General features: G+C 49.4%; 1 protein-coding gene across 1 annotated transcript; it reads right to left on the bottom strand.

The window, feature by feature from the left end:
- Nucleotides 1-1128: 1128 nt before the first annotated feature.
- LOC135280387 (RNA polymerase II elongation factor ELL2-like) lies at nucleotides 1129-14624 on the bottom strand. The gene is made up of 9 exons (XM_064388227.1): nucleotides 14521-14624; nucleotides 12228-12294; nucleotides 9289-9533; nucleotides 7322-7446; nucleotides 6848-6938; nucleotides 6099-6466; nucleotides 2111-2273; nucleotides 1614-1658; nucleotides 1129-1474 (listed from the first exon to the last, which is right to left on the bottom strand). The coding sequence occupies exons 3-9, from the start codon at nucleotides 9466-9468 to the stop codon at nucleotides 1376-1378; spliced, it is 1071 nt and encodes a 356-aa protein (XP_064244297.1). The 5' UTR covers nucleotides 9469-9533; nucleotides 12228-12294; nucleotides 14521-14624; the 3' UTR covers nucleotides 1129-1375.
- Nucleotides 14625-24996: the final 10372 nt, after the last annotated feature.

Below are 24996 nucleotides of genomic sequence, written 5' to 3'. Positions count from 1 at the left end.
AGGGGTAACTATGAAAAGTCCTCAGTGTCAGCCCACCCTGGGCAGCAGCACTCTGGCAAGCTCTGTCAAGCAGCAGCAGCCAGCAGGCCCAGAGAGGCACCCCAGCACAATTCACCCCATGCCCCCCACGGCAGCGTCCCTGGGGCTGCTGCACTGCAGAGCTGGAGGAGCACACCCTGAGCCAGGCAAAAATGGACCCAAGTCTCAGGGTTTAGGAGGTGACATTTCTTGAATTTGGCTTGAAGGAGGACAGAAGGGCAACAATGGCTCAGGTGTTCAATCACAAAACACCCCAAGGGCTCTCAGGTACAGGGACTCAACATCGTTGGCTTGGGGACAATGGAGGAATTTGTAGAATGCTCTGCAAGGAAGAAAGGGGCATTCCCAGCCACCTTTGCGTGTTCCCAAATATTATCCTCCCTCAGACAATTTCATATCTCTTCATAAAACAAGGTTATAGCATTGTTGGTAACATCTTCACCTTGTCTGCTGAATAAATAAATAAATGGCAGAAAACTTAGGAAAATGTCTAGTCTTCAAAATCCCCATAGGTCTGTGCAGGAATCAACATCTGTGTCTCTCTTGAAAGACTGATTGTTGTTACAGACTAGTTTTGAAAGTGCTAAAAAAGGGACAGTGTTTACATAGGGACACTTGAACCCAACTTCTCTTTAAAACACATTGAAGGACCTTGCCTCCAACACTTGTAAATGTGTTTAACATACCACTTGCAAAAGAACTGGATATTGCTCTGCTCACTGACAAGGGGAGACCATGATTTACAAGCAGTCCTGGGAGCTGCTTCAGCTGACAGCTTAGAGCAGCCCATGTGAGCTCCTCTGCAACCCTCCACAACAAGGTCATTTGGGGACAGGGTTGTACAAACTTCTAGACCTTCCACCACTTTAGGTAAGGAGTTTGAATTAACAAGAACCATAAAGAATTCTATAATATCATAAAGAATGTCCATTTGCCACAATCTTTTCTTAAAATGAGCACAACTTCATAGTAGAGGTAGTGCCCTCTACTGATCAATTTATTTCAGTGAACAAAGTTAGGACTTGAAGAAAACAAGTGACCAGAAGAAATCCAATCCAAATATGATACAAGCAACAATGAGAGAAGGAATTACCATTAGTGACATTTCTTTATTGTTAATAGTCAATACTATCATCTTTCAACTTCTTAAACTTACTAAACTTCTTTGAACTAATCCTACATTTTTAAGAAATAATCTACTCCAAAGTGCTAACATAGCCTATGAATCTGTAATAACTTAAATAATCCTAAAAACCTAATCTTCTCATTGAAATAAAAAATCCAGATGTCACAGATTTCACCAGGCTGAAGCAGATGTCTGGTGCCAGTACTCCACTCACTGCTGGTCAAATTCAGAAATGCAGCTCTGAATATGGGCCAGCTTTTTGTGGAGGTACTGGCACCTGCTCCTCATTTCAGAGTAGCTGGGGCTACCCTGTGAAGGAGAAAGCAAAAGAAAATCAGGGCATGCAAACACTTCTGCAGAGTTTAGAATCCGATGTCCTTTGCTTTAAGAAAGCCCTGAGGCAGACTCAGCAGTTGCCATGGCCCTGCAGGTGTGGTGTCACACGTACCTGTTGTAACTGCTGATAATCTGCTAGGATTCGATGATGCAGCATCTTCAAGGGAAAAAAAACCCATAACGAAAAAAACCAATCAGAATGTTTCACTACCACCTTAAAATGCAAACTTTGGTAAAATAGTAAAAGTACACTCAGTCTGATTCTAGAGATTTTCTTCTCTGTGAGCCACCACTCTTCTGGGAAGTTTGCAAAACAAATCTCCATCTCCCAGCATCACCCAAGATCTGTACTTAAGCCTCTCAATAGGCAACAGAAGCAGCCCATGCTCTAAGACTCTCATTGGGACACCTCTCATAGGCAATTGTTTCTTCATAGACAGCTCAAACCGGGGCTTTTGGGCAGGGTCTTGCCAAAATCAGACCCAGCCCAAGCAGTGTCTGAGCATATTTGCCAGTTCCACCGTTTCCCTCTGTCTTACTGAGCAGCTCCAGGGAATCCAAAACACTGATATGATAAAGCACAGTCTTCATGGTTTTATCCTTCTTTACCTGATAAGCTTTGGAGCCTGGAGTCTGAGACTTCCATTGCTCCTGAAATTGTCTGAATTTCTTGTCAATCTTAAAATATAAATTCCGATATTCCTCATACGCTGCATTGAAGTCATCCTTGTAGCGCTGGCGTTGCTCCAAGGAGACAATGGCTCCATATTTTCTAAAGGAAAAGATGGGACCATTTTTCTCTGAGTGAATTCTAAGAGAATATTTGAGCGTGTTTCAATTCCATAAAACACACATATAATTTGACACCAAGCACAGGGTAATGTCAAACACAGACACCCAAGCTTTGAGTCAGTGGCTCTGGGACTGACAGTTTCTACTTTCAAGCTCGTGTGCATGAAGAGAATGTGGTCAGGTAACTCTGGGAATCTGCCACATTTCTATGTGGCCCATTTCTAGTTACTAATCGCTGACATTGTAGAGGTTTCCTTCATGAGCAGGAGCACATTTAGAAATTATGTGTCCTCATTTCAAATGTCAAAGGAAAAACAAACACAGCAGCTTCAGGAAGAGAAGAAACATAACTAAATTATAATCTCTTCCTATGCTGGAAAAACTTAATTAAGTTACATATGACTGTGAAAATTCATTTGCAAAATATTTTTGTAAAGGAATGTATTAATGGAATTGAGTGCACAGAGTTGGAATTTTGAGCTACATTCTTGCCTGTCTAAGGGCAAAGCAGAGTTAATGATAATATTTGATAGTGGACAGCAGTTACATCACTGACCTGGGAACAGAGGCATTTCTAACACACAAAAGGAAACAAAGCCATAAAAACAAACTCTAGTCAAGTCAGAAACTACAAGAAGAAATACCCAAAGCACATCAGGTCCTAAGGAGGCCAAAACTCATTAATGCTTAAAGCCACTGATGGGAGGTCAAACCTTCTTCATTCCCTTCTCCCTCAAATCAGCAGGTGTGAGGTTTATCAAGCTCATGATACAAATCCAAGATGAAGTGGCAATGAGAATAATAGATGCCACTTCCCAGCACTCTCACCCCAATGCTTCTGCTCCTCTGGGCCTGAAGGTCTGGTTCTTATTGGATGACAAAAACTCCCTCCACATCGGATCAATTCCTTCAAACCACCCTGAGATTAATATTGACACGCAATAAATTGCTAACAAGTTAAAATTCAGTAGCAGGACAGACAACATCCTGTGCCAAGGATGCATGCCAGGTCTGATACACCTGATTAATATGCAGGATAATTTTGAAAAGAAAACCACAGATGCCTTTCCACATTTTGGGCGGTCCCGGAGCAATGTGAGCTGGGGCCCTGCCACGCCTGCTCCAAAGGCCGCAGCTGCCCCAGAGCCCCAGAGCTGCAGGAGGCCTGGCTGCCCCTGCCAACACCACTGCCCTGACACAAGCTGCGAGCAATTTCCAGGGCTTTATACCACACACACACTTCTCCCTCCTCTCCTGCAAATGCCATGAGGGGATGCAGCAGCACTGCTGCAGCTGAGACTGTGCAGCTGCACTGCAGGAAGGGAGGGCCCGTCCGGGCCTAACCCACCTCGGTGTTCATCTCTGCTCTGAGCCTTGGAGGCCCAACAAAACCTGCTCAAACTCATCCTTTCAGCACAGCAAAGAGATGGAGACTGCCTCCCACTGAGAGGGGTGACAGTGAATTGCTATTTGACTCACCTCAAGTAGTCTGCTTGGTTGCTTGTTGCAGAGCATGTGGAGGCAATGGAAGGATCTGTTCTTGTTCCTGCAGAAAAGCAGAATTTTGACACTCTTCATCAGGAGATCATTAAAAGGCCAAAGGATCCCCACTGGACAGTCTTGAAAAAGTCCTTCGGTGCTTTCTTTTCACAATAAATTGTTCAGAAGAAGCAACAACATTTATTAATAAGGCACACAAGTCCTTCTCCACAGTAGCCTGTCCTGGGGTTTAGAAAGAGGGAATGGCCACTTTATCCTACAGGTTGTGCATTCCCACAGTGTTAGCCCCAGCTCAGCTTTTCTCAAATATAAAGCATGAGGTGTCATCTGCAGAGCCATTCAATTCTTGCAGCAACAGATGCAGCTTCACAAAAGACAACAGCTTGAGAGAGACCAACATTGAGGTTCTAACAAGAAATGAAGAAGGAAGCTGAGTTCTTCTCACATCATGTTTTTATCCTCAATTCCCTGCCAATTCCAGGGGCCCAAACGAATCATGTTCAAACTCAGCCATTCTTGCCAACCTTTAGGCCACCTGAGCTTTAAATCTTGAGGAAAGAGCTGTTCGTGTCACATTCCACTTGCTTTTGTTGATTTTAGTGTTCAAACTATTACATGGTTGCAGCGACTGCGACTGGCCTCTGGATTCCCAGCTGCTGCGGCCAGTGCCGCCCGGCAGTACCGAAGGGGGAAGGGCACTCTCCCGCGGAGAGACTTCCTGGGGAGAGTGCTTAAGGCAGGATGCCTTCAGGAGAGCGAGAATCCCTGGAGCTGTTTGGAGAGGAGTCGGGCTGCGTCTCGCAGGAGAAAGACAGGACCGCGCTGACAGGGAAAAGGGAGGTGTTTTATTGAAAGTGCGTTGGGCGCGGACAGAAAAGCTTGCCCGGCAAGGTCTTATAACTAGAACACAGCGACCAATCTAAATTTTTGAGAGGAGGGAATAACGCGTAACAAACAGCTCGGATGTCCAGTGTAAATAAATTAGGGGTTGAACCCTGACCTCTAGTCCAATCATTCAATGTCCAAAACAGAATGTTCTGGATGAATGGGCAAGGATACTGAATAACAGACAGACAGTCAGGGAGGGACTAGGAAAGATAAAAGTGTAACTGACGGGACAATCAAGAAGAGGGAGAGAGAGAGCCCGGGCAAAACCATAAACAGGAATGGGGGGTACAGGAATAAACCAACTTAAAACTAATGCACCCCAACACATGGTATAGCAGAAGTATAAAAGGAAGTGTAGAAGTGGTAATAAAAGTGGACAGAAATACCAATAGTCAGAGCATGTTCAATACAACTTGCCTTTGCTGTAAGCATTTCATTTCCAAAAGTGCATTTGCTCTCATGGCTCAGTCCACAGAAAAGCTTCAGCCTAAGCCCCAACTTGAAACACAGAACAGATTTTTCCTTCACCAGCTGGGCAGAATTTTGTTACTGCCTCCTGATAAAAGCTGCTCATGTGTTTATGGATTCAAGCAGAAATCCTTCAAAGGCATCCCAAGGTTTGCAGGTACCGTGTGCATGTCCAGAAGAAATGTGGGAAGACCATCTCAAAGCACCTGTCTCTACAAGCACACCAGCACTTGCAAGAGGCATCTGCACACTCTAAACCTGCCTCCACACCAAACCCAACTTGGAATCTGCAAGGTCAACCTCCAAAAGAGACAAGCCACAAATTTAACAAAGCAACTGAACTCTGCCCTACTGGCTGTGTCCCTGTCATCAGAAATCAAGTGTTCTTTATGCATTTTTGTTTAGCTTTTCAATGTTGATTTCAGTCTGTACCACTTCCACAGCTTTTGAAGAAAGAAATTCTGCAGCTGGCATAAAAAAGAATTCACAGTGTAGTTCAAAGTAGAACTGCAGGAAACCACAGCCCAGGTTTTATAGGTTTTTGTAGCTTTTGCAGCTTTTGGTATTTCCATAAACTGCCGAGACTGTGGAAAATCACTGCTTCCACGGCTTCTAGCCCAAGATGTAGGGACAGCTGTGACCACCCTGTGGATACCCCAATCTTGGTCAGTAGAAAGGTGGTACCTCCAGAGAGACTTGGGAACCCCCACCACCGAGAAGACCAAGGATGAGGAAGGACTGGCTGGATGACAGAGGGCCCATGTGGGGATGATATCTTCCTGCTGAATGTCTCTCTCTTCCCCTCACCCTGCCTCTCTTCTCTTATTTCTTTCTGTCTGCCTAGTTTTGCATTTCCTGTTCAATAATATTTTTACTGTTGACTGTAGAAAAGGGTGGCACTTGCACCTTAATTTGGGTTATTAATCTTCACTTAATAACGAAATTTTACACCACAGTTATGCACACAGGAGTCAGTGAAACCAGCACATTAATATCTTCATCGAAATCCAAGGGCTGCAACTGCTTCAGGCTCCCCAGTTCATTTGTTTTCCCATTTGAATTGGTGATCTCCTTTTCCACCCTGACAGGTGCTGGGATGGTAGAAAGATGAAATTTCTCTGTTTGTTGTACGACATGGGTGCAGGGGGAAACGAAGACAACACTTGGAGACATGTCCAAAGGATAAAGAGATGTGGAAGACAAAAGGAAGGAAGAAAAGAGGCCACCAGCTGCTGCCTGGACATGACTGGGCCAGTGACCAATTCTCCTCTTCTTGCTCGCCACAGGACTGGTCAAGTCGGAAGCCAGAGGCCGTTTCTGCAACAATAACAACATAATTCCTTCATGAACCTATGAGCAGGGTCAGCTTTTGCTCCCATTCTGAAAAGGCAGCATTTCTGAACTGGCCAAGGTTGAAAACACATCTTCCTTAACTAAAAAGAGCATTCCAACCAGCAAGTAAACTGCAGGTAAATACAGGCTCTATCTCATCCCTCCTTTCTCATCTTAGCACTTAGCAAGTCCTACTTGAAGTCTGGAGCTAAAATGCTTTGGGAGAAAGACATTCCCATTCAGCAGCTCCATCAAAGTCTTTCCCAAAAGGGAAGGTCCTGCACATTCACATCACAGCTTTTACACCACCAGCAAGTCTGCTAAAATTGACCATACAGTCCAGAATGTTAAAAATGCACAAAATACCTGAGCAGGTCTTGCTGGAGCGTCTCTCTCAGAAGGTCCCAGAGATGTCTCTTGGCTGGTGTTAGTGGTGTTCTGAGATGGAGCTGATTTTCTGTATGGATGATCCAATAGTTCATGTTAAAAAGCCTAAATATCAACTGTCATAGTTGTTTCCATGCAAGGAAAACAGACCTTCAGTTCAGGACTCAAAGAACCAGCATGAAGCTGAGTTCAGGGAGCTTTAGGCAGGATATCATGAAAACATTCATGGCCCAGAGGGTGCTCGAGCACTGCAACAAATTCCCCAGGCCAGTGGTCACTGCAGAAAGGCTTCCAGAAGTGTTTGGACAACTCTCTTGGGTACAGGGTGTGATTCTCATGGTGTCCTGTGCAGCACCAGGATCCTGGCAGGTCCCTGCTACCTCAGCATATTCTAAGAATCTTGGCTTCATATCCAGAGCCTTTTTTTCCTTTTCTCCCAAAGACTGAACTTACCCAGAAAGTATTAACTTCAAATTCTGTCTGTCTATGTCAGTGTAGCCAGGCCAATCAGTCTGAAGGGTGTGAAATAGATGTTTCTTCAGACTGAAGGAATTCTCCTTTGGATTCCACTTGGCTACCTATGGGCAGACATTTGAGAAAACAAGTCTTCATTATGGTTGCTCTATGCAAACTACAGAAATATGATTGTTCCTGAACAGCTGTTTTGAACTCAACAATGTCTTTTTGCACAAAGCTGAATTATTCCTCTATCACATGAGTTTTAAGCCATACTAATGTTTCACCAATTGGAAACAACCAAGCATCTCCATTCATATCTAGCAAGCGTTCATTTGAAAACATTTAGTGCCACAATGTGTAAGGAGAGGGAGTGAGGCCCAGAGTCCCTCTTCATGTGGCAGGGCCAGACTTCATTCCAGCAAAGTCCTGCCATGAGAAGGTCGTGCACATGCCTTGATGATTCCTTTGAAAAGAAATGTGGTTCATACCTTCCTCAAGACAAATACAAAGTCTACTTATAAAAGTAAAATGATAGAGTAAAACCTCAAGAGCATTGATATCAAAAGTGCTGGTTCAGACTTCATCACCTGACACCTGCTCAGAGTTCAATAGAAAAGCCCATTGGAAAGTCTCCATCAATCTGATCCCTGCAACACGCTGAATAACTCATCTAATACACTGCCACCATCTGTCACAACTTTGATTTTTCTCCTTGAAAACGTGGTAGACATTTATAATACGGGTCTGTGTTGATGTACATTTCTCCACAGATGTAAAAAATATAAAAGTAACAAAGATACCCAGAATCAGGGATTCACTTCCTAGAAGCAGAACTCAGGTTGTGTTGGAAGGGAGGCAAGTGTGTGTACCAGATCTCAGCAAGCTCACACTGCCCTTTTGAGATTTATACAACATAAACCCCCACTTGCTCTGATGTCCACAAAAGCCTGAGCAGGGCATATCAGGGTGCAGGGCTGCTCACACAGCCCTTTCAGAATGCAGACCCTGAGGCAGTTCACACCTCATCCAGCACATTGCCTCCAAGGCACTCTCCTCAAACATTGCAATGGAATAGGAGAAAATGTTTTCATCCTTTACCTTCTAAGGGGCTGGGCATTGAAAATTTATAATCAACTTGAAGTCTAAATGGACTACTTCAGCTGAGATGGCAGAACATGGCTCTCATAATATTGTGAATGTCTTCAGGGTGAAAAAACCCTGGCACTGCCCTGGGCAACCCAGCAACAAACTTCACAGGTTCAAGAAATGAGTTCTTAAAAGTCACTGTGGGATCAACTGAAAGTGTAGCCATGTTGAGTTTTCCTCCCTTGATTAGGTTCCAAAAGACTTTTAAATCTCCAAAAGATGGAGATTTAATCCACGTGACAGCAAAGAAACCCTCTGCTCAAAGTTTGGCTACAACCTCTATCATGGAAGATTTGTCTGGAACAATATTTCCTGGAAGGCAATCCCCACAAATCCCAGCAGAAGCCAAGTGCCCTTGATGGGCCACCAACTCTATTCAAATGAGATACTGGCCTCTGCAGTTCCTGAATTTCTCTGCTCTGCAACTTATCCCAAGAACTTTTAAGTGCCATGACAAACCATTTCCCCCAGTCAAGGAACCCCTGTGAAGTTACTCCATGAAGCAGTTAAACAATGCATGGAAAAGACAGGGGAAGGAATAAGGCATGAGGAGCAGCAGCATTACAAAGTGTTACTCATTACCAGCTATTCTAGCAAAACAACAATGCCCAAAAGGTTTGAAGTTTCCTTTCTTTTTGTCACATGGGCTTGCAGCTTGAGACCTCTGGATGAACTTGATGGAAAAACTTAACAGGGAGCATTTCCTAACTTCCTCATTACTATCTGATTGAAACAGTGGAATAACAAGTGACAATTAGGAACAAAATATTAGTGTGGTGGAAAAATTGCTGACATCTATTTTTCCACAATCTCACCTGCTGAAGGATCTTCCCAAGGGTGCCCTTGTCCTTTTGCATGACTCCATCTCTCTGCAAGCGAGCAAGTAACTCTGGCTTCTTGTAAGTCCTCAGAGCAAGCAAATGAATCACCCTGTCCCTGAAGGGCCGGCGATAAACAGCACTGCAAGGATTCTGTTCACCCTCTGCAGGCTTCATGGCCTTTGTTCTCTTTTTCCCAGGGGCAGGACATGAAGCATTTGCTTTGGCTCTTCTCACATCATCTTGTTTTCCCAAAGGAAAGGAAAAAAGAAAAAGAAGTGTCAAATGGGAAGCTGGGAGAAGGCAAAAAAGTTGATTTTAAATGATGATGGATATTCCAGGGGACAGAGCTGATCTTGAATATCCTTCAGTGATTCTGTTTCAACTCGGCATATTCACTGATTCTGTGACAAAGCCCAGTCCCAAACTGGTACTGAATGGATCATATTGCAAAGGAACCCTGTACCCTACCAGCAATCAGACATGTCCCACCTGAGATTCTCTGTGCCAGCCCAAAGCAGAAGTGGCCCCAAGTTCCACAACTGACTCACTACTGCCAGCCTTCACACCCAGTTACTGAATGTTAAATATTCCCTTAGGATTTACGTAGACCACCACCAAGAATCACACAAATCTTCATTCACATGTGAAACAGAATGTCCTGAATGAGAAATTCAGAAGTTTAGTGTTGTCTCTCCAAAAAGCCACCAAGGGTGCTGCCTTAAAATGCTCTGCACTAGGCTAAGGCAGAGCAAGAGCTACACGTGCAGGGGCAGGGATGTCCCTGCAGGCAGGTGACCGCAGCCACAGCCAGGTGAGAGCCTGTTCTTCTCAGGGCAGCTGGCTGTATGTCATGGTTTGACCCTGGCACAATGCCAGGGCCTCCATGAAGGGTATATTTCTAAAATGGTTGCTGTGAGATGTGACCCGGGAACAGAACAAAGCAGGCTCCCATTCGGGGATGGAGGGAAAAACACAACACTTTATTTATTACAAAATCTAAAAAGGAACACATACCAAGCTAAAAATAAAAACCTTCCAGATACCTTCCTCCTCCCTTTTCTCTATCGATTCACCACCCCTCAAATTATCAACCCTCAAATCCATCAGGGAGAGAGGAGTCCCCCCTTGCCTCATGGGCCTCCCCCGGAAGCACAATTAAAACCTCCTGTGCTTCCGCATCATCCATGGCCCCACCCAGAGAACATCGGCCCTCGTGACTTTTCCCCCCCACCCATGTCCAGTGCTCTCACCACTGAACACGGGCCAGGACTGATTTTAGGGCTCCCCGTTTAAAGATGTTCTACCCACTTCCAGAAGCAGCAGTCTCTCAACTTTGGGACACCAGTCCCCCCCAAATTTCACCCCCTGGGGCCGAGGGGCCTTGTGAACAGTCTCAGCTTCGGGACACCCGTCCCCCCCAGATTTCACCCCCTGGGGCCGAGGGGTCTCATGAGCAGAGATCTTCCTCTCCGTGGAGACAGAGGGCATCTCACACCCCCTTCAGCCGTTTCTGTTCACGCTGCTGCTTCACTCTTGACTCTCGGGTGTTGCCTCCCCCTAAATACAGTCTCTGGGTCACAGGGAAAAAACACGGGTCTGTCCATGGCTTTACAAGAAAGAGTCCAGCCCAAGGCCACTCTATCATCTCTTCCACTCAGGACTCTTCTCTCCTCTTCCAGCTTTTCTCACGCTTGCCCATTTCATCTCTCATCTCTCTCTCTCACCTCATCCTGATTCAGGAGGATTCAGTATTTGTAAGGTTTCTATTAGTCTAAAAAGGGGTTAAAATTTTCACTTTTGCCTGCCCAAGGACTCCCACAGCTGCCGGGCACCTCTCTCTCAACGCATCCCCCGCTTCTGGCCGGCTGAACTGCCAGCACAATTTCTGTCCCTCTCTCCGGGGGGGGGCTGCCCAGACATCCTAAGTCTCTTCCACCCCTGCATGTTCTCCTCCACCTCTGCACCTTCTGGGGCTCCCGGCCTCCTCCCTGTCATGGCCTCCCCCTCCCCCACCCAGATGCAGCTGGGCAGGGGAGAGGCCAGACTCTACTCACCAACGCCGGATTCCCAAAGAGGAAGTTCTCTGGGAATCTCCTGCTTTTAACCCCCGTGTGTTCTCAGAGGCGTATCCAGAACCTTAGTGGCCACATCACATGCCAATTTTGAATTTGGCCACTGATTGGCCCGACTTAGACCTTTCCAAAAACACATTTCCGGGCCAAATCACGACACTGTACCTGGCTCAGCTCACTGCTGCAGGCAGCACCACAGAGTGCCTGCAAGGGGAATGTGCACCTGGTGTCTGCCTGGAGCCAGGCTCCTTGGGGAAACAGCACTCAGAACAGGTTAACAACAAATGGCAGCCCCTAAGCACATTGTGCTTTGTGGGAAGTGATGGAATCTGCTGGGAAGATGACATCAATGCCTTCCTTCCAATTTCCTTGAAAAGAACCCAACACAGTATTGTGGCAACACTGACTTATTAATGACCAAGACAACAAATTAAATCAAGCAGAGTTTCCCATATTGACCTTATGAAATTCTCTGTGCGACTTCCTCAAGGTCATTTTCTTTCAATTTCCAATTAAATTTAATGGATAATGGCAGTGCCTAGGTACTGCAAAACCAAAACATTAGCTACCAAGGCAGTGAAATTAGGTACACGGTGGGGGTCCAAACCATGACATCCATGCTCCAAATTCCAGACCATCAAGGTGTATGGGAACAAGGAAGGACTGGCAGGTTTCTCAGGGGAAAACAAACCAGTGCCTGAATGAACTGACAAGAGACTGCAAGGCTGACCTGAGGCCAAACCACCTCCAGCTGAGAGCTCTAAACACAAGAGATTCCGTCTCCCAAAAATATGCTGCAAAAATGAATTGCCAAGGTGAAAATCTTACAGACATTGAGCAAAATATGAAAGGCAGCCATACCTCCAAGTGGGTTTTACAATTTGATATCCTGTGCACTTCCATTGTGCGACACCTCGCTGGCATTTGGCTAAAAGGAAGAAGAAATTTTCTGTAAAATCTTCAGCCTACTCTCCATTACTGCTGATTAACAAGGCCCTTCATTTTAAACAAGAGCTGCACTTGCAAAGGTTTGCTGTCCCATCACTCAAAAGGGCTGCTCTGACACAGTTCTCCCTCTGAAAGCAGCCAGATACAAAAATACCCTGAAAGAGTGACCCTCACTTAGCCTCTAATGCAGCCAAGCCTTCAAGTAGCAAGTCATCCTTTCCCAATTGCTGGAATTTATAGGCACAGGCTTCTCTTGAAATCAAGTGCCTGAGTACAGTTGAACTGGTGAGTGCTCAGCTAACAATCCAGGTGAGAGTGGCTCACAAAAAGATTAAGAATTCGGGGCAGGACCCGACACTGGGATTTATCTGGCACTATGGAAGTACATCCTGGAGTCAGCTCCAAGAAGAATTTCACCTGCATGAGGTGAATTTCAACTCTCAAGAGGCATGAAAACCCTCTCCCTTTTCCTCAGCTCTCGATGCAATTTTGCATAGCTGTGAAGCGGAAAGAGTTTCTCCTTGGTAAGTCAGATATACCAAAATTTAGGTTGCTAGGCTGATGTCATCATTTAGTACAGAATGTGTCACATTCCAGTGGAGTTTAAAAATCTGTAAAATGTTTTTCAGCCTAAGTACATTTTTTAACAAAAACAACTGCTGCCATCCAACTGCTTCATTCTGAAGGCACAACTGGCTGAGATAAAATCTAAAAAGTTATGATAAATGGACTGGAAAACGTGGACTAATTAGTGTGTGGAAGGAGACATCAATACCAAATAGAAGACAGAATATTATTTAGTGGAACTGAAATTTAGAACCAATGAAAGTTAATTTTTATGTTTTATGCTAAAACTGTATCAAAGAGTGGAAAAGCTTTGAAAATGATGTGCATGTGGCTGGAGTTCTCCACTAGGCATCACAGCTGGGAATATACTAATACCTCCTCCTAATACTAGAAAATACTGTTAGAGAGTTTCCTTTACCCTGACGTGTTTGGTGAGTGCAGTACCAACGTGGAACAATGAGAAATCCATGCATTGTGGCCAAGAGCCATGCCCAGGCATGAATTTCCCAAGTGTCCCAGCATGGAGAACATGTGACTTTTACTGGCACCTCCTCAGTGTCATCCCTGAGTGCCACATCCATCAGAGAACCTCCCACTTCCTCTGGCACCTCCTGCGGGTCATCCCTGTGAGTGGCTCCCACCCGGCAGCTGCTCCAAGGGGCCCTGGAGCAGCCATGGGGCCCCAGCCCTGCCCAACAGGTCCCGCGGGCTCAGCAGCACCTGACACCAACACCATGGCCAAGCCCCCACCCGCTGCCAGCCCGCAGAGCCCCACAGCTGCCCCTCACCTCTTGGTCCTGGGGCCTCTGGGTCACCCTGACGGGCATGGCAGTGCTGCTGGGGGCCCTGCGGGACACAGCGCGCGCTGGGGCCCTGCGGAACACACTGGATCCTGCCCAGGCCCGCAGCTCCGCCATCCCGCTCTGCCTCGGCTGCTCCCGCTGCCACAGACACTGATCCTGCTGCAAAGTCTGCAAAATGCAAAATCCTTCTTAGCAAAATGTGTTCCTGGATGTTCGGCCTTGGTGGCTTTCCAGGCTCGTCAAGAAGAAGGGAGATCACCCCCATGAAACAAGAAGCAGCCACCAAGCTCAAAGGGATGGCCCGGCCTTTGAAAGGCAGGTTACTTGTTGGCTCAATTGCCTTGGTGAGGTGTAGGGCTTAGCAGCCTTCAGTGACCTCAGACACAGGGGAGGTTAGCAAGGCTTGGGAAGAAGGATGCACCTCTGATGGTGGACACAAAGAATGCAGGATTTATGGACACAAGGACATTTGGCAGAACCCCTGAGAAAAGGAACAAACTGATAAAGCCAACACAGCAACTGTGCTGCATCAGCTGTGACAGGGTAAAAGGCCATTCCAGCAGGGGCAGACCATGGCCACCCACTCAAGAAACCCCTCACTGTGAATAAGGGGGAGACTGAGCATGCAGACTATTGGGCATGAGAAGTTAGAGGAAATTACCTAACAGTAGACACAATACTAATTATGAAGAGAACTAGGAGACTTTCAATCAATGAACACTAATTCCTTTCTTTGCTCAATTGTATAAATACTAAGACACTCTGGTTCTTGTGGTGCCAGCTTTGTGAATTTGCCCCTGAGCCCCCCCTTTCTGCCCAGAACTGTAAATAATTACCTCCACTCAGTGTGTGGATCGGCCTCTTGAACAACAAGTGCTGGAACCACCAAATCTGGAACAACACTCGCTGTCGCTCTGACACCTCCGCTCTGGCTGCAGCCGCCGAAGGGTCTGAGCAGTCCTGCCGTGTGCCGGTGACAATGGCCACATGCCCTTGGAAACGGGGAGTTCCATGTTCCAGGCTGGGCGGGATGTCACTGAGGAGTGGGACGCGTCACAGTCGGGGCAGAGGGAATTCACAATGGGCACAGGTGGGGAATGCCCTGCCCTAGCCCATGACTGACTCAGCCCATTTCCAAGTGCAGAAAGGGGCACTCCACCAACCCCAGGTGCTGCAGCTGTGCAAATTAGGCCTAGTGAAGGGTTTCTGCACTAAAGTGCTGCACTTGGCTCTCTTGGAGGCGAAGGAGCAGCTTAACACCTCTCACCAGGGCAGCAAGGTGCAGCCCTCCCAGCACTAGGCGCTCCTGTCCTGGGCCCGTCAGTCTGTGAGGCTTCCAGCACATACACGGTCACTCAAACATCATCTCTTTGACAAAACCCCCCGACCTTTCCTCATCCCAGTCCCCTAAAAGGAAACAAGCCAGCAGCATGCCCAGGCCCCCACAGCCTCTGCAGGAGGAGCTGACATGGAACAGCCAGCTCTGGCTCTGATCACAATCACAGGCTGACATTTGTGCTGACTGCAAGTGGCCATTGAAGTTATTGACACATGTAGAAAAACATTTTATATTCAATTTATGATGGTTTTGTTGTCATTTCCCCCATACCCAGTTTTATTCCAGATTTCAGTCAGCTGGCAACAAAAATAAGTGCCAGCCATAAGTTGTCCAGGCATTACAGGGAGAAGTAATAAAGCATGTTGTTTAAAATGTGTTGAATATTACCATCCAAAGTTCATTTTCAATGATATCTTGTGTTAGTTTTGAAGTCTGTGTCTATATCTACCCATGTCTCATCTCCTGGCTGCCACACTCACAAGGACAGGGTAGTCTGGGGACTCAAAGGGAGGAAGCAATTTGTCCAACACCAGAGCCCAGATCTGTAAAAGAACTGCGTGCCTTTTTGGGAATGACTGGATTGTGTTGATTATGGAGCCCCAGTTAGGGAAAAGCCTTTGTATGAACCATGAAAGGAATCCATGGAGGTTGTTACACTGGACTCAAATGTCCAATAGCCTTTCCATACCTTTTAAAGGTTATTGATGACAACCCCTACTCTGGAGTTACCAGATTTGATGAAAACCTTTGCACTGTTCATCCATGAGTGTCTTTGCCCTGCACAGTAGCCCCATATTTAGCTCAAAGAATGGGAACGAAGGAAGGAACCCTGTGGTATTTTGGGTGTATTTCTCAAAAAATAACTAAAAAATGTACTCAAGGCATGGTCAATGCACCTCGGAGCAGGAACCACCATGGTCCTGATTGATAGAATATACTTGAAAATAAATGGGAAAGAAAAGTGATAGTTTATGTGCCCAACATGATTATGTCTGGTTCAGCACAAAAAGGAGGTCACTGGTTATCCCTGAACAGAGCCTGAAAGTAACAGGTGGTACTCCTGGAACAAAAGACGTGGTGCTAAAGGCAGCTACTGCCTTGAGCCTTGAGTAAAGGTTACAAGTTGCTGGATTTGTTACAAGAATGCTGTTGATTTGATATGCAGCAATCTGGCATATCATCAATCAGAAAAAGGAGTGTAAGAATGGGAGAAGACTAGAAGTCCCCACTCTAGGTGGGACTGGCTTTCCTCATGGCTACCAGACCTTTAAAGGCTTACAGAAGTATTTATAACCCGTGCTGGAATTGTTGCTGTTTGCATTTTTTTCTGTGTGATAATTCATTGTATTTCAGCTTTCAGGAGATGTTTTGCAAATATTTGTAATAACAAACATTCTTATCCTAGAAAAGAAAATTAGTTTTAGAAGTGAGACTTCCAAGACAAATCTTGAAAGGATCTCTGTGAGGGATTGTTGCAAATTGCTGAGGAGGAAGGAGTGGGTAGTGGAACTCTGAAAGCTCTGAAACCCTCTATGTCCCAAGCCAAGCCAGAGCAATACAGTTTCTTCAAGAACACATTCTGCAGCTCGGATAACCAAGATGAAAATGACGACTATATGGAAGACCACAATGAAAGGCCAACAAAAGTCCAACAGCTCAGTGAACACCCAGGGTCTCTAAAGATCCCCAGCTAGACCCTCAGAAACTAACTGTGCAGACTCAAGCAATTTATACATATTTAATGATTTCTGAGAAATCGAATGCCTATGTACTGCATACTGCAGTAAAGCACAGCAAGCTCACCCCAAAGTGTGCGTGTCCCCGCGGTGCCTGTGTGCCAGCAGCAGGTGTCACTGGGGTCTGCCCGGTGTCTGCGTCTCTCTGCTCCCCCAGGGTTTCCCTGGCTCAGGAGATCCCCTGTTCTCCACGCTTGACTGCTCCACTCTTGGCTGTGCCTCTCAGAAACAGGGCTCCTACTGCATGAGTGAATGCCTTGAGAGCCAGCCCCTCAAACACTTCCTTTGTCCTTGCTGCACATGTGCCTACAGGGACATGTGGGTCACCTTCCCGCCAGTTCAGGATGTGCAGAGCTGTACTTAAGTGCCACTTCTGTTCAAAGATTTCTGGAGGCAAAAAGGGAGCTGGGGCACGGGCAGAGGGGCTGATGTCAGTAAGTGAGAGGTTGTCCTCAAGTCCCTTTTACCGGGGCAGATGCCATGGGGGTCTGTCACTCAGAGCAAGAGCCAGGAACCAGGCCAGGTTCCTGATGTCAGTTTGCAGGAGGCACTTGGCACTGTCAAACCAGCCACAGTTGCATGTGGGGGCACTTTCCATATGGGAGGCATCCTGATATGTGTGGAATTTCAGCAGGCAGCGGGGCACTCCGGGCCGCAAGGACCTTTACAAGATCTATGGCATTTCCCCAGAGAAAGAAAACTCACCAGGCCAGGTTCCAGATGTCAGTTTGCAGGAGGCACTTGGCACTGTCAAACCAGCCACAGTTCCCTTTTGGGGCTCCTTTCATCTGGGTGCTATCCTGATCTGTGCGGAATTTCAGCAGGCGGCGGGCCACTCCGGGTAACCGGGCCCTGGACACATACAATGGCCTTCCCCAGAGAAACAAAAGTCACCAGGCCTGGTTCCTGATGTCAGTTTGCAGGAGGCACTTGGCACTGTCAAAACACCCACATTTGCCTGCGGTGGTACTATCGGTCTGGGAGGTATCCTGATCCGTTCGGAATTTCAGCAGGCGGCCGGCAACTACGGGGCACCAGGCATGGGACAGGTAGAAAGGCCTTTCCCCAGAGAAACAAAAGTCACCAGGCCAGGTTCCTGATGTCAGTTTGCAGGAGGCACTTGGCACTGTCAAACCAGCCACTGTTGCCTGTGGCGGCACCTTACATCTAGGCGGTATCCTGATCCGTTCGGAATTTCAGCAGGCAGTCGGCCACTCCGGGCCACCAGGCCCTGGACACGAACGATGGCCTTTCCCCAGAGAAACAACAGTCACCAGGCCAGGTTCCTGATGTCAGTTTGCAGGAGGCACTTGGCACTGTCAAACCAGACACTGTTGCCTGTGGCGGCACATTTCATCTAGTAGGCATCCTGATCCGTTCGGAATTTCAAAAGGCAGCCGGCCACTCCGGGCCACCAGGCCCTGGACATGAACCATGGCCTTTCCCCAGAGAAACAAATGTCACCAGGTCAGGTTCCTGATGTCAGTTTGCAGGAGGCACATGGCACTGTCTAACCAGCCACAGTTGCCTGTGGGGGCAGCTTGCATCCTGGTGGTATCCTCATCCGTGCGGAATTTCAGCAGGCAGCCGGCCACTCCAGACAACCGGGCCCTGGACACGAACCATGGAATTTCCCCAGAGAAACAACAGCCACCAGGCCAGGTTCCTGATGTCAGTTTGCAGGAGGCACTTGGCACTGTCAAACCAGCCACAGTTGCCTGTGGGGGCTCCTTTCATCCGGGAGCTATCCTCATCTGTTTGGAATTTCAGCAGGCAGATGACCACTCCGGGCCTACAGGTCCAGGATATGAACGATGGCCTTTCCCCAGAGAAACAAAACTCACCAGGCCAGGTTCCTGATGTCAGTTTGCAGGAGGCACTTGGCACTGTCAAACCAGCCACTGTTGCCTGTGGGGGCACCTTGCATCTGGGAGGTATCCTCAACCGTGCGGAATTTCAGCAGGCAGCCTGGACTCCGGGCCAGCGGGCACTGGACACGATCGATGGCCTTTCCCCAGAGCAACAAAAGTCACCAGGACAGGTTCCGATGTCAGTTTGCAGGAGGCACATGGCACTGTCAAACCAGCCACAGTTGCCTGTGGTGATACTATCAGTCTGGGAGGTATCCTGATCCGTTCGGAATTTCAGCAGGCGGCCGGCCACTACGGGCCACAGGCCCTGGACACGTACAATGGCCTTTCCAAAGAGGAACAAAAGTCACCGGGCCAGGTTCCTGATGTCAGTTTGCAGGAGGCACTTGGCACTGTCAAACCAGCCACAGTTGCCTGTGGGTACACCTTTCATCTGGGAGGCATCCTGATCCATGCGGAATTTCAGCAGGTAGCCGGCCACTCCGGGCCACCGGGCCCTGGACATGAACGATGGCCTTTCCCCAGAGAAACAAAACTCACCAGGCCAGGTTCCTGATGTCAGTTTGCAGGAGGCACTTGGCACTGTCAAACCAGCCACAGTTGCCTGTGGTGGTACTTTCGTTCTGGGAGGAATCCTGATCCGTTCGGAATATCAGCAGGCGGCCGGCCACTCCGGGCCACAGGCCATGGACACGTACAATGGCCGTTCCAAAGAGAAACAAAAGTCACCAGGACAGGGTCCGATGTCAGTTTGCAGGAGGCACTTGGCACTGTCAAACCAGCCACAGTTGCCTGTGGTGGTACGATCGGTCTGGGAGGTATCCTGATCCGTTCGGAATTTTAGCAGGCGGCCGGCCACTCCGGGCCACAGGCCCTGGACATGAACGATGGCCTTTCCAAAGAGAAACAAAAGTCACCGGGCCAGGTTCCTGATGTCAGTTTGCAGGAGGCACTTGGCACTGTCAAATCAGCCACAGGTGTCTGTGGGGGCACCTTGCATCTTGGCAGCATCCTGATCTGTGAGGAATTTCAGCAGGCAGCCGGCCACTCCGGGCCACCGGGCCCTGGACATGAACGATGGCCTTTCCAAAGAGAAACAAAAGTCACCAGGCCAGGTTCCTGATGTCAGTTTGCAGGAGGCACTTGGCACTGTCAAACCAGCCACAGTTGCCTGTGGTGGTACGATCGGTCTGGGAGGTATCCTGATCCGTTCGGAATTTCAGCAGGCAGCCGGCCACTCCGGGCCACCAGGCCCTGGACATGAATGATGGTCTTTCCAAAGAGAAACAAAAGTCACGGGGCCAGGTTCCTGATGTCAGTTTGCAGGAGGCACTTGGCACTGTCAAATCAGCCACAGGTGTCTGTGGGGGCACCTTGTATCTTGGCAGCATCCTGATCTGTGAGGAATTTCAGCAGGCAGCCGGCCACTCCGGGCCACCGGGCCCTGGACATGAACCATGGCATTTCCAAAGAGAAACAAAAGTCACCAGGCCAGGTTCCTGATGTCAGTTTGCAGGAGGCACTTGGCACTGTCAAACCAGCCACAGTTGCCTGTGGTGGTACTATCGGTCTGGTAGGTATTCTGATCCGTTCGGAATTTCAGCAGGCAGCCGGCCACTCCGGGCCACAGGCCCTGGACACGTACAATGGCCTTTCCAAAGAGGAACAAAAGTCACCGGGCCAGGTTCCTGATGTCAGTTTGCAGGAGGCACTTGGCACTGTCAAACCAGCCACAGTTGCCTGTGGGTACAACTTTCATCTGAGAGGCATCCTGATCCATGCGGAATTTCAGCAGGCAGCCGGCCACTCCGGGCCACCGGGCCCTGGACATGAACGATGGCCTTTCCAAAGAGAAACAAAAGTCACCAGGCCAGGTCCCTGATGTCAGTTTGCAGGAGGCACTTGGCACTGTCAAACCAGCCACAGTTGCCTGTGGTGGTACGATCGGTCTGGGAGGTATCCTGATCCGTTCGGAATTTTAGCAGGCGGCCGGCCACTCCGGGCCACAGGCCCTGGACATGAACGATGGCCTTTCCAAAGAGAAACAAAAGTCACCGGGCCAGGTTCCTGATGTCAGTTTGCAGGAGGCACTTGGCACTGTCAAACCAGACACTGTTGCCTGTGGGAGGACCTTGCATCTGGGCGGTATCCTGATCCGTTTGGAATTTCAGCAGGCAGCCGGCAACTCCAGGCCACCGGGCACTGGACACGAACGATGGCCTTTCCCCAGAGAAACAACAGTCACCAGGACAGGTTCCTGATGTCAGTTTGCAGGAGGCACTTGGCACTGTCAAACCAGACACTGTTGCCTGTGGCGGCACATTTCATCTAGGAGGCATCCTGATCCGTTCGGAATTTCAAAAGGCAGCCGGCCACTCCGGGCCACCAGGCCCTGGACATGAACCATGGCCTTTCCCCAGAGAAACAAATGTCACCAGGTCAGGTTCCTGATGTCAGTTTGCAGGAGGCACATGGCACTGTCTAACCAGCCACAGTTGCCTGTGGGGGCAGCTTGCATCCTGGTGGTATCCTCATCCGTGCGGAATTTCAGCAGGCAGCCGGCCACTCCAGACAACCGGGCCCTGGACACGAACCATGGCCTTTCCCCAGAGAAACAACCGCCACCAGGCCAGGTTCCCGATGTCAGTTTGCAGGAGGCACTTGGCACTGTGAAACCAGCCACAGTTGCCTGTGGCGGCACCTGGCATCTGGGAGGCATCCTGATCCGTGCAGAATTTCAGCAGGCGGCGGGCCACTCCGGGCCTACGGGTCCAGGATATGAACCATGGCCTTTCCCCAGAGAAACAAAAGTCACCAGGCCAGGTTCCTGATGTCAGTTTGCAGGAGGCACTTGGCACTGTCAAACCAGCCACAGGTGCCTTTGGGGGAACCTTGCATCTGGGAGGTATCCTGATCCGTGAGGAATTTCAGCAGGCAGCCGTCCACTCTGGGCCACCGGACCCCGGACAAAAATGATGGACTTTCCCCAGAAAAACAAAAGTCACCAGGCTAGGTTCCTGATGTCAGTTTGCAGGAGACACTTGGCACTGTCAAATCAGCTAAAATTGCCTGTGCGGGCTCCGTTCGTCTCGGTGGCATCATGATCCGTGCGGAATTTCAGAATCCAGCAGGCCACTACGGGTCACGAGGTACTGGACACGAACGATGGCCTTTCCCCAGAGAAACAAAAGTCACCAGGCCAGGTTCCTGATGTCAGTTTGCAGGAGGCTCTTGGCTCTGTCAAACCAACCACAGTTGCCTGTGGGGGCACCTTGCATCTGGGACGTATCCTCATCAGTTCGGAATTTCAGCAGGCAGCCGGCCACACCGGTCCTACGTGTCCAGGATATGAACCATGGCCTTTCCCCTGAGAAAGAAAACTCACCAGGCCAGGTTCCTGATGTCAGTTTGCAGGAGGCACTTGGCACTGTCAAACCAGCCAGAGTTACCCGTGGGGGCCCCTTGCATCTGGGAGGTATCCTGATCCGTACGGAATTTCAGCAGGCAGCCGGCCACTCCGAGCCACCTGGCAATGGAGAGGAACGATGGCCTTTCCCCAGAGAAACAAAAGTCAGCAGGCCAGGTTCCTGATGTCAGTTTGCAGGAGGCACTTGGCACTGTCAAACCAGCCACAGTTGCCTGTAGTGGTACTTTCGGTCAGGGAGGCATCCTGATCCGTGCGGAATTTCAGCAGGCAGCCGGCCACTCCAGGCAACCGGGCACTGGAGAGGAACCATGGCCTTTCCCCAGAGAAACAAAAGTCACCAGGCCAGGTTCCTGATGTCAGTTTGCAGGAAGCACTTGGCACTGTCAAACCAGTCACTGTTGCATATCGTGGTACTTTCGGTCCAGGAGGTATCCTGATCCGTTACGAATTACAGCTGGCGAGCGGCCACTACGGGCCACAAGGCCTTGGACATGTACGATGGCCTGGCCCCAGAGAAACAAAAGTCACCAGGCCAGGTTCCTGATGTCAGTTTGCAGGAGGCACTTGGCACTGTCAAACCAGCCACAGTTACCTGTAGTGGTACTTTCGGTCAGGGAGGCATCCTGATCCGTGCGGAATTTCAGCAGGCAGCCGGCCACTCCAGGCAACCGGGCACTGGACAAGAACCATGGCCTTTCCAAAGAGAAACAAAAGTCACCGGGCCAGGTTCCTGATGTCAGTTTGCAGGAGGCACTTGGCACTGTCAAATCAGCCACAGGTGTCTGTGGGGGCACCTTGCATCTTGGCAGCATCCTGATCTGTGAGGAATTTCAGCAGGCAGCCGGCCACTCCGGGCCACCGGGCCCTGGACATGAACGATGGCCTTTCCAAAGAGAAACAAAAGTCACCAGGCCAGGTTCCTGATGTCAGTTTGCAGGAGGCACTTGGCACTGTCAAACCAGCCACAGTTGCCTGTGGTGGTACGATCGGTCTGGGAGGTATCCTGATCCGTTCGGAATTTCAGCAGGCGGCCGGCCACTCCGGGCCACCAGGCCCTGGACATGAATGATGGTCTTTCCAAAGAGAAACAAAAGTCACGGGGCCAGGTTCCTGATGTCAGTTTGCAGGAGGCACTTGGCACTGTCAAATCAGCCACAGGTGTCTGTGGGGGCACCTTGTATCTTGGCAGCATCCTGATCTGTGAGGAATTTCAGCAGGCAGCCGGCCACTCCGGGCCACCGGGCCCTGGACATGAACCATGGCATTTCCAAAGAGAAACAAAAGTCACCAGGCCAGGTTGCTGATGTCCGTTTGCAGGAGGCACTTGGCACTGTCAAACCAGCCACAGTTGCCTGTGGTGGTACTATCGGTCTGGTAGGTATTCTGATCCGTTCGGAATTTCAGCAGGCAGCCGGCCACTCCGGGCCACAGGCCCTGGACACGTACAATGGCCTTTCCAAAGAGGAACAAAATTCACCGGGCCAGGTTCCTGATGTCAGTTTGCAGGAGGCACTTGGCACTGTCAAACCAGCCACAGTTGCCTGTGGGTACAACTTTCATCTGAGAGGCATCCTGATCCATGCGGAATTTCAGCAGGCAGCCGGCCACTCCGGGCCACCGGGCCCTGGACATGAACGATGGCCTTTCCAAAGAGAAACAAAAGTCACCAGGCCAGGTCCCTGATGTCAGTTTGCAGGAGGCACTTGGCACTGTCAAACCAGCCACAGTTGCCTGTGGTGGTACGATCGGTCTGGGAGGTATCCTGATCCGTTCGGAATTTTAGCAGGCGGCCGGCCACTCCGGGCCACAGGCCCTGGACATGAACGATGGCCTTTCCAAAGAGAAACAAAAGTCACCGGGCCAGGTTCCTGATGTCAGTTTGCAGGAGGCACTTGGCACTGTCAAACCAGCCGCAGTTGCCTGTGGGAGGACCTTGCATCTGGGCGGTATCCTGATCCGTTTGGAATTTCAGCAGGCAGCCGGCAACTCCAGGCCACCGGGCACTGGACACGAACGATGGCCTTTCCCCAGAGAAACAACAGTCACCAGGACAGGTTCCTGATGTCAGTTTGCAGGAGGCACTTGGCACTGTCAAACCAGACACTGTTGCCTGTGGCGGCACATTTCATCTAGGAGGCATCCTGATCCGTTCGGAATTTCAAAAGGCAGCCGGCCACTCCGGGCCACCAGGCCCTGGACATGAACCATGGCCTTTCCCCAGAGAAACAAATGTCACCTGGTCAGGTTGCTGATGTCAGTTTGCAGGAGGCACATGGCACTGTCTAACCAGCCACAGTTGCCTGTGGGGGCAGCTTGCATCCTGGTGGTATCCTCATCCGTGCGGAATTTCAGCAGGCAGCCGGCCACTCCAGACAACCGGGCCCTGGACACGAACCATGGCCTTTCCCCAGAGAAACAACCGCCACCAGGCCAGGTTCCCGATGTCAGTTTGCAGGAGGCACTTGGCACTGTGAAACCAGCCACAGTTGCCTGTGGCGGCACCTGGCATCTGGGAGGCATCCTGATCCGTGCAGAATTTCAGCAGGCGGCGGGCCACTCCGGGCCTACGGGTCCAGGATATGAACCATGGCCTTTCCCCAGAGAAACAAAAGTCACCAGGCCAGGTTCCTGATGTCAGTTTGCAGGAGGCACTTGGCACTGTCAAACCAGCCACAGGTGCCTTTGGGGGAACCTTGCATCTGGGAGGTATCCTGATCCGTGAGGAATTTCAGCAGGCAGCCGTCCACTCTGGGCCACCGGACCCCGGACAAAAATGATGGACTTTCCCCAGAAAAACAAAAGTCACCAGGCTAGGTTCCTGATGTCAGTTTGCAGGAGGCACTTGGCACTGTCAAATCAGCTAAAATTGCCTGTGCGGGCTCCGTTCGTCTCGGTGGCATCATGATCCGTGCGGAATTTCAGAATCCAGCAGGCCACTA

The sequence above is a fragment of the Passer domesticus genome, chromosome 13 (assembly GCF_036417665.1).
Source record: "Passer domesticus isolate bPasDom1 chromosome 13, bPasDom1.hap1, whole genome shotgun sequence".
NCBI classification, from domain to species: domain Eukaryota; kingdom Metazoa; phylum Chordata; class Aves; order Passeriformes; family Passeridae; genus Passer; species Passer domesticus.
The sequence above is the reverse complement of the archived record's forward strand: the minus strand, read 5'-3'. Positions and strand labels throughout refer to the sequence as shown.